We start from the raw sequence: 10113 nt of genomic DNA, 5'->3' as shown, positions 1-10113 counted from the left end.
CTTATGCCTGATCTTGTCGCATGCAACTTGCACCATTGGCAGTGTTCAGGTACATCTCAAAACGCACAGATTTTCTTAAAAACAGATGGCTCTCTTTGCCATGTTTCACCCCCTCTCAAAGACCTTTTGGGAGGAATTTAAGTGAAAAGTAACATTAAACACCATATCTGAAACTTTTGACAGTGCCTTTGTACTGTTAGGATCAGGGCTGGACACAGGCATGGGCACACAGGGCAGGCACCCACGGCCCAGAGAGAAAGGGGGCCTGAAAATGGTAATTGTTTTGCACTGCCCGATTATTATTATCATTATCTCTGGTGAAGGTGGGCCCAATACTAAAAGTTTGCCTGGAGCCACCACGAGTATAGGTATGGTGCTGGTTAGGACAGGACAAAAGAGGGTAAGTGAGAACTAAGACCTTACATTGGTCCCTGCACATATCAAAAAGATCAATCCAGCTGCAGTATCCCAGGGGACAGATATATTTGAAAAGCCCTGGACGAAACCATTCAATTCTGATCTCTGATCTCATTAAGGACGTTCAGAGACTCCGAAAGGGCTGTGGCTATATATCACCAAGAAGAATGGGGGAAAGAAGGGAAGCGAGCAGCAGAACTGTGGCAGGTTCTTCCCCACATCAGACACACGTGCACATCCTACCTGCGCCTTTATCCTATTTCTAGCTATACGCCAATGTGATCATTTTCCCCGATTACATCATTAATACAAATTATCACTTGCAAAATGACAGGAGCAAAGAAAAAACAATCATCAGAGGTCAAACAACTTTAGCCCACCTTAGCGGAGCAAAATTCAGATCAGTTTGCTCAAACAGGGTTTCATCCAAAAACCTTTGACCCGGTGTAGCATAGGTCATCAACAGTGGGAAATGGGGAGAGAAGCGACTGTCCTGAATTTCTGTTAAGATAAAAAATATCATGGTTGTGTGAGAATCATGAAGTAGTCAAGGCTTGCTAAGCAACCCCTTACTAATCCAACTGCCTTGCCAACTGGCATAGCTTTTTAAGCCTCAAAAATGCCAATTATGGTAAGAAGTTGTATAATCCAACAGTGACAAGTGCCTGAAATAAATGAATCAAAGTGAAACACATACAAGACAAAAATCAGTATTATTTAAGACAATGTTATGATTCCTTAAAAAGACATCCTGTCAGGTAGATGATGGCATTTCAGAAAATCAGAGGTTTAAAATCTTTAAAAAAAAAACAAGGTACAGAGACACATGATAAATCAGTCTATCTATCTGCTCACCCAGCATGTCACCCTGCAGCTAAACGTTCTGGTCAAGGAGACAATCGAGTTAACTCAGCTCCCACTGAAAGGGCTCAGCCCCTTAAAAATTAGCCCCAAGGAAGGCTATTGCTTTGATTTACAGATCACCATTGGCAATAAAGATCCCATTAACTTCACAATATTGTTTTCTATTTTTCTGCTTTAAGATCTAAATTATAGGAAAAATAAGTCGTCGGATAGTATACAGTGTAAATACTGGTTGATTCAGTCTTCCCCCTGAAAAAATTCAAATGGTGCACCAATTGCACTAAGAAGGGATCACCTTCAAAGGACACACACACACACTCTCTCTCTCTCTTCTGGAGCAACTTCAAATGGCAAGTTTCTGGGAGGGAATCTGTACAATAAGGTGTATAAATACGAGAGGCATTTAGGAGGCTAGTATATAATTATACAATGCAGAGTTTGGCCAAGACTGCTGTCGAAGTGCCACAGGATTCGCAAGGATCATGAGTGACCACCTCACCTGAAAAGTCATGCTAATGGCTGGTTAATGTGATTGGGTTGTTTCCATCACTGACGTCCTCTATAGAGGCTCATTCATTCTGACATCCCATTCAAAGCTTGGCACCAACCTCAAAGTGCTCAGACCTCTGCTACTTATTCTTCACTGTCCAGCTTCGGCATGTCTATCACCTACATTTCAACCCTTCTTGATCTGGACCACCTTACAGCTTCGCACTAAAATTATTTCCATGATGACGACATGTGGTAGAGCTCCTCTGCTCAATCCACACTTCGGTCCTCCTGAAAGCCACAGGTGCCAAACTGATGAGGGAACGGAGGAGATTTCCATATAAACTCCCTGTGGTTTTCCTTCTGTCTCTCCTTAAACTGTGAGCTCCTTGGAGCTGGGAGCAACCTCAGACGTTTTGAAACCACCTGGAGCATGAAGAGCGCTCGTGCCACACTAGGTAATGGAGATGACATATTCAGTAGGTGGGAAGAGCTCATTGACTCGTGGTGAACTCCTTGGGCAACACCGCCACGCTGACTTTCCAAAGAGTAGTACCAAATCATAATGTTACTACGTAGAAACCCCCGATCTAATCAAGCAGTGTTAATCAATTCACTGTCTAGCCACTCATATTTAAAGCAGAATGGCTTGATGACTTATATTAGGTCTTGATATCCATCTTTGAGGCTGCTGAGTTTTAGAAGTCCTTTGCATCTTGAACCAATTGCACAGGGGAAAAAAGGCTCTTCACCACCACAACAGAGCCCCAAGAACATGCAAGCATCAACATCTATTTCTGTAGCAAACAAGGCTCTGTTCCAGAAGAGTAAGATTTGATTTGCAGAGCGCACCTCTTTGTTTTATGGGATATTCTAACGGTCAGTTTGCCTGGCTTAAAAAAAAAAATGTACTTCTAAATAATTTTTCCTTAATTATCATCCCATATACAAAAACGCTGACGTTCTGTATTACAAAAATAAAAACGTGAATATTACAAAATTCACTTGATCTTTACTGCATTTAAGAAGAGCCGTTTACTGAAACAGACCTTTTTTGATACAGGTGATATCTCCTTTCTCATGCAATAATAGCTGAGCAGACTGTTGGCACTGCAAAATAATTAAATACCCCTGCACAGCTTGATTTTCATAGCTCTTGAGCACCTAAAATTTTGTGGACTTCAAGGGAAGCTGTAGGTGTGCGTCATCTGAAAACCTGCAGGGGCCATTCCTAATCATATCAGGAGAAGCTACCATGGAAAACAAGAACATTATTTTATGGCAGGTATATGCTAAGCATTTCAGATCACATACATTTTATCATGCAATGAATCCTGTCAAAGCAAAAGCAACATTTTAAAATTACTGGCTATATAACTAAGGTTGTAATTAAATATGTATCAATAAAACCTTAAATTTGATATGGGTTTTATAGTCACTTTATTACTTCATTGTGCAGCGAAGAGATGATTATACGGACAGAGGTAATTTTGCACTCACAGAATCACAAAAGCAAAGATGGACCAGAACTGGTCTTTCTCCCCCATCAACAGCTAAAATAACAATTTGATTGCAAGACAATTTCAAAGAATTCATTTCATGTCAGCAGCTGCCTCCACCACATGGCAACCCTAATGTCTCTTGTAAGGAAGCCAAATTTACACTTTTGCATCTGTACAACAGACAGTAATCACACTACAACAACCTAGAGCAGGGATTCTTTGTTTTTCTCGCATGCCACACTCATGCTTGAGGCTACACTTCTTAGTACTCACAACAATAGTTTAAATAAAAAATTTTGCATATTACTACAATTACTTTAAAAAAAACCACACACACTAGCTCACAAGGGAACAGTACCATCCGCATTTCCCTTTGGCTCTAATTATGTTAAGCATTCACAAGGATGAAAATGAAGGAGTGATTTGGGGTTGTGGGGTTTTTTGGGTTTTTTTAATTTGGTATGAATTGCTAACTTGTAGATATCCTGGAAGGGCTTCACTGTGGGTATATTAGTGGCTCTGCAAATCAGGATGAAAAGAACATTTATAACATATGGAGAAGCTTGGGAAAAAAAAGAGATAGGACAGGAAAAACAACTAAGCACCGAGGCTGACATCATTGGCAGAGCACAGATAACAGGAGCCAACAAAGTAAGAAAAAAAGAGCAAAGTTGCTTTTTTTGTATTATGAAGTTGGCATGTTTTTGTGCAATGAAGTTTATATTTTTTTGTATTATGAAGCTCAAACCATGACCAGAGGCACCGCTGTACTAAGAAGGTGTGCCAGCTGATACCAATATGCCTTAAATCTCCAATATGAAAAATATTATATGTTTAAAATCATATTAAAGCTGTGCATGGGAGACCTTGATTTAATCAATCATTATAATGAAAGAAATGGATGCAAACCAAGGATCATATTTCTAAGGGAGGGTTTGTTTCCTCTGATTGATATACAACTGAATATCATCTATACATTAAATTTGATATTTCCTTTTGCCAACCAGGAAAGCATACTTTGCTTATACACATTTCTTTAAGCTGTAAAATTGTTTAATATGCTTTATGAAGTTTGAGAAGTTGTTTAATTTAATGTGTGCTGCTTCAACCTGTACTTGGATAGAAAAGGGAATTCAACTGAAAAGCACAACTGGTAAATAACTGTAAAGGTTAATTAACTAATCCTACTTTAAATACGCTTAAGAAGCAAGAGAGAAAGGGTTTCAAAACAAGTTTTACATATTAAAACAAAAGAAAGCTATAGTCAGAAAAATTCAGCTAACTGTTTCTGGTCATCACATTCTTCAAGGCTTTAGAGCCAGAATATTTCATTCTTTCTTGAAATATTTTTTACTACGGCAGAAGAGGAAGAGAAAAACAACATTTTCCTGCTTTTTAATGTTGCATTTGGTTCCTGAACCTTGAACAGACTAGTCCAAATAAAGGAAAGGTTCTCTCTGCACCTACTAGCTAAACCAAGGCAAAGAGTAAAGGAAAAGCTTTTCTGCACAACAGAAAATAAAAGTTCAGACAATTTGGAAATGTGCAAATATGCAAAATCTTTATGTTGGAATTTGCTCCAGCATAGACCAGAAGTTGCATAAATGCAGCATGTGACACTACCAAACCTAAAGGCAGGGGAGGCCTGGATAAGAACAGATGGTTATAGTACCTCTGTTTATGCACTGTTGTGGCCACTGTTAAAATATTTGTGGGGGGGGTTGCAGCTGCACTGTTCCTAATTCTAGGCTACTGATAAATCAGAGAGAATTCATATAAAAGCCACAGGAATGATCAAAGGATTAAAATTTTGACCGTGCCTTACACAGAAAAAATCCACAAGCTCGATCTGTTGTGTTTATGGGAGAGAAGGGGTGACTTGATTACAGCACACAAGTACCTACACACGCACCAAAAACTGATAAGAGAAAACGCTTTGGTGTAACAAAATCCAATGCCTGGAAGCTGATGCTGGCAAATCTAAATGAGAAACAAGGTTCAGCTAAATAGTTAATCTGATGACTGTATTTACTTAAATACCAGACGAGGCAGTCCGTACAGGGGAGGGAAGGGGAAGCCTCACCGCAGATCTGAGAACCAGGCAAGTCAGGCAGCGGCTCGACTCTGGCTGAACCGGAGCCAAGCTGCCATCTGCCCCAGGCTGCAATGGTTCAGTTGATGGTGAAGGAGGCTTGCAGCCAGGGGAAAGGGAAAAGACACTGGGAAGAGGGGGAACCTGCAGCCTGCCCCCGCCCCATGCCTGCACATCAGTGAGCATATTGTCATTATACATTTAAATATGAAACAAGCTACGCAAAGAAGAACACATACTATAGGTTATGTATGAAAAAGATGACCTATTCCATCTTCACTGCATAGGACTACACAGCTTAAGAAAGTTTTGCTGCAACTTTACCGTCACTTTCCAGGGTTCGTTCTTTAACTATCATGCACCTGTATTGTGGAACTCGTATCTAGTGCATTATCTGTCATGTGTCTGAAGCACTGTGCATGCTATTCAGGCCAAAAACTGACAAGGGCTAAGCTTTACAAAGCGTATAGGCTATGCAGAGAGACAGCATAGATCAGACCATGAGACCCAGGGACAGGTTCTACTTTCTTCCATTCTCTCCATCTCTACTCGCTTTCAATATAGAATCACAGACAAGAAGGGCTGGAAGAGACCTCAGGAGGTCACATCTAGTCCAACCCTGTGCTCCAAGCAGGACCAGCCCCAACAACATCACTCCAACCAGGGCTTTGTCAAGCCAGGCCTTAAAAACCACCAAGGACGGAGACTCTACCACTTCTCTGGGGAGCCTGTCCCAGTGCTTCACCACCCTCCCAGTGACAGTTTTTCCTCATATCCAACCTCAACTTCCCTTGCTGCAGCTTGAGCCCATTGCTCCTTCTGTCATCTGCCCCCATTGAGAACAGCCCAGCTCCATCCTCTTTGCAGCCCTGCCACAGGGAGGTGAAGGCTGCTATTCATTCCCCCTCCATCTTCTCTTCTGCAGATTAAAATCAGCCCAGCTCCCTCAGCCTTTCCTCACCAGTCATGTCCCCCAGCCCCCAACCATTTTCGTTCCCCTCCACTGGACTCTTTCCAATGTGTCCACATCCTTTCTGTAGTGGGAGATCCACAGCTGGACACCAGACTCCAGATGTGGCCTCCCCAGTGCTGAATAGAGGGGAAGAATCACTGCCCTCCATCTGCTGACAATGCTCCTACCCATGCAGCCCAGGATGCCGTTTGCCTTCTTGGCAACACAGGCACACTGCTGGCTCATATCCAGCTTATTGTCCCCTATCACCCCCAGGTCCTTTTCTGCAGAGCTGCTGCCCACCCAGTCAGCCCCCAACCTGCAGGGGATTCTTCTGTCCTAAGTGCAGGACTTTGCACTTGTCCTTGTTGAACCTCATGAGATTTCTTTTGGTCCAATCCTCCAACATGTCGAGGTCTCTCTGAATCCTAGCACTACCCTCCAGCGTATCTACTACTCCCCTCAGCTTGGTGTCATCTGCAAACTTGCTGAGGGTGCACTCTATGCCGTCTTCCAGTTAGCTAATGAAGATATTGCATAAAACTGGCCCCAGGATGGACCCCTGTGGCACCATACTTGCTACCTACGGCCAACTAGACATTGAGCTAAATGTCTACTATCCGATTAACTACCTGTTGAGCCAAACAATTCAGCCAGTTTCCTATCCACCTTACAGTCCATCTATCCAGCCTATACTTCCTCAGCTTGCTTGCAAGAATGCTGTGGTATCAAAATCCTTACTGAAGTCAAGGTTTGTTATGTCCACAGCTTTCCCCACATCCACAGAGCCAGTCACCTCATCACAGAAGGCAATCAGGTTGGTCAGGCATGACTTGCCCCTGGTGAATCCATGCTGACTGCTCCTGATCATCATCTTCTCCTCCAAGTGCTTAGAAATGGATTCCTGGAGGATCTGCCCCATGATTTGTCCCAGGGATAAGGTGAGACTGACTGGTCTGTAGTTCCCCAGATCCTCCTTCTTCCCTTTCTTAAAGATGGACATTATATTTGCCCTTTTCTAATCGTCCTGGACCCCCACCCCCAGTTGCCATAAGTTTTCAAAGATAATGGCCAGCAGCTCTGCAATCACATCAGACAACTCCCTCAGCACCGCTGGATGCATCCAGCCCCACGGACTTGTACACATCCAGCTTTTCTAAATAGTCCCTAACCTGTTCTTTCACCACTGAGGACTGGTCACCTCCTCCCGAAACTCTGCTGCTCAGTGCAGTAGTCTGGGAGCTGACCTTGCCTGTGAAGACTGAGGTAAAAGAGGCATTGAGTACTTCAGTCTTTCTCATCCTGTCACAAGGCTGCCTCCCCCATTCAATAAGGGACCCACACTTACCCTGATCCTCCTCTTGTAGCTGACCTACTTGTAGAAACCCTTCTTGTTATCCTTGCTAGCTGCAATTACAATTTTGCTTTGGCCTTCAAGACTTCACCGCTGCATGCTGAAGCAATAATCTTATACTCCTCCCAAGTTGCCTGTCCAAGCTTCCACTTCTTATAAGATTCCTTTTCGTGTTTAATCTCACCAAAGAGTCCTCTGCCAAGCCAAGTGGGTCGCTTCCCACATTTGCTATTCTTTCTGCACATCAGGATGGTTGTTCCTGCACCTCAGTAAGGTGTCTTAAAAATGCAACCAGATCTCCCAGACTGGCTTCCCAGGGGACCCTGCCCATCAGTTCCCAGAGTGAGTCAAAGTCTGCTTTTCTGAAGTGCAGGGCCCATACTCTGCTTCTCTCCTTTCTTCCTTTCCTCAGGATCCTGAAGTCAATCATCTCATGGTTGTTGCTGCCCAACTTGCCATCCAATATGACAGTGGGCAACACCAATTCTTTTGGTGCTAACTGCCAAGAGTGAAGAAGTGCGAAGAGTAGAGTGAGCAAATGATTGGTATTCTGTGACAGAACAAATGCCTGCTTGCAAAAAGGTAGAAAGACAAGTGTATATGAGAAGAGACAGGAAGAGATGTTGTGGAACAGATGGGAATGGAAAAGACAGAAACTTGAAATGGGTGCAAAGGTATGGGCTGGATAGATCCCAACCCATCCTAAACCATGCCACAGTACAAAACAAAGACTCATCTGTTCTCACTGGCTTTAAAAAGATTGTGACTCATTATAAATTCTGCAGGCTCCATGAGTTTTCCACGTGATGGTACAGAGAATAGCATACTGAACTGCCCCCATCTCCAGTCCCTCTTCCTCCCTCGCCATGGGGGCCTTGATCTGCCTCCCCCCATGTCACTTCCCCTCCATAAACTTACCTACAGGGAGCTGCTCTCCATGCTGCCTGGCTGTATTCCTGGCTACGTGCATGCATGCGATCATGCACATGCATACGGCACTCCCTGCATCTCACTCCCGGCAGCCCCAAGCTTCCCTTGTAAGCTAGAATGCTGCCCACCTGCAAGAAGAGACCCACCATTTCCCAAGGGAACCCAGGCATCTGGTACATTGGTACACAACTAATCCAAATAATTGTTTCAAATGCACAAACTGAAGTCAACTTCCCTCTTCCCTTCCTTTACATCCCACATAGAGGTTCTACACAGGCTCTCTCAACCTGTCTCTGCCAACCCACCCCACCCCACCCCACCCCACAACAGCACAGTGTGTCCCTTCCGAACTACTGCCCAACCCTCTACATGGAGGTCTTGAAGCTATGAGTTGACTAACCTGTGCTTCCTATTTCACTGCTGCTTTCCAGTCTGATGAGAACGATGGTACTGGCAAGACACTGAAAAAGAAATCTCATGAGGTTCAATAAAGGGAAGTGCAAAGTCCTGCACTTAGGACAAAACAATTCATAGATTCATAGATATAGGGTTGGAAGGGACCTTGCAGATCTTCTAATCTGAGCCCCTGCCCAGGGCAGGAGAGAAAACTGGGCTCAAATGACCCCAGCTAGGTAATCATCAAGCCTCCTCTTCAAGACCCCCAAGGTAGGAGCCAGCACCACTTCCCTTGAAAGTTGGTTCCAGATCCTAGCCACCCTGACCATGAAGTAGTTCTTACAGATGTCTAATCGAAACCTACTCTCCAACAATTTGTGGCCATTATTCCTTGTTACTCCGGGAGGCGCTCAGGGGAACAAGGTCTCTCCCATTCCCCGCTGGTCCCCCCTAGTAAGTTTATAGACCGCCACCAGGTCCCCTCTCAGCCTTCTCTTGTGAAGGCTGAGCAGGTTATTTTAAGCCAGTGAGAAGAAATGAGTCTTTGTTTTGTACTGTAGCATGATTTAGGATGGGTTGGGATCTATTCAACCCATAACCAGCCCAACCTCGTGCACCAGTGCAGGCTGACTGGGGCTCACAGTGGACAATAAGCTGGATATGAGCCAGCAGTGTGTCCTTGTTGCCGAGAAGGCAAATGGCATCCTGGGCTGCATTGGTAGGAGCATTGCCAGTAGGTCAAGGGAAGTGATTTTTCCCCTCTATTCTGCACTGGGGAGGCCACATCTGGAGTCCTGTGTCCAGTTTTGGGCCCCCCACTACAGAAAGGATGTGGACACATTGGAGAGAGTCCAGTGGAGGGCAATGAAAATGGTTGTGGGCTGGGGGACGTGACTTGCGAGGAGAGGGTGAGGGACTTGGGCTGACTGAGTCTGCAGAAGAGAAGACCGAGGGGGATTGAATAGCAGCCTTCAGTTCCCTGCAGGGGGGCTGCAAAGAGGATGGAGCTGAACTGTTCTCAGTGGGGGCAGATGGCAAAACAAGGAGCAATGGGTCAAGTTGCAGCAAGGAAAGTTGAGGTTTAGATATTAGAAAAAACTCTCTCACTGGGAGGACG

At 44.3% G+C, this 10113-nt stretch overlaps 1 protein-coding gene across 7 annotated transcripts in view; it reads right to left on the bottom strand.

Annotated features, from left to right (window-relative positions):
- ALMS1 (ALMS1, centrosome and basal body associated protein) overlaps nt 1-10113 on the bottom strand; it is a 123223-nt gene that overhangs the window by 89852 nt on the left and 23258 nt on the right. For all 7 annotated transcript variants that reach the window (XR_002099266.1, XM_019526319.1, XM_019526320.1 and 4 more), the window contains exon 3: nt 798-918. Coding sequence is in view for 6 of the 7 variants with exons in the window: in XM_019526319.1 (XP_019381864.1) it covers nt 798-918 (121 nt within the window). In the remaining variant the exon portion in view is untranslated. The remainder of the gene's footprint in view (nt 1-797; nt 919-10113) is intronic.

Source organism: Gavialis gangeticus, unplaced genomic scaffold (genome assembly GCF_001723915.1).
Source record: "Gavialis gangeticus isolate Ggan-Ray unplaced genomic scaffold, GavGan_comp1, whole genome shotgun sequence".
Classification (NCBI taxonomy): Eukaryota; Metazoa; Chordata; order Crocodylia; family Gavialidae; genus Gavialis; species Gavialis gangeticus.
This window is presented reverse-complemented; position numbering and strand designations above follow the sequence as displayed.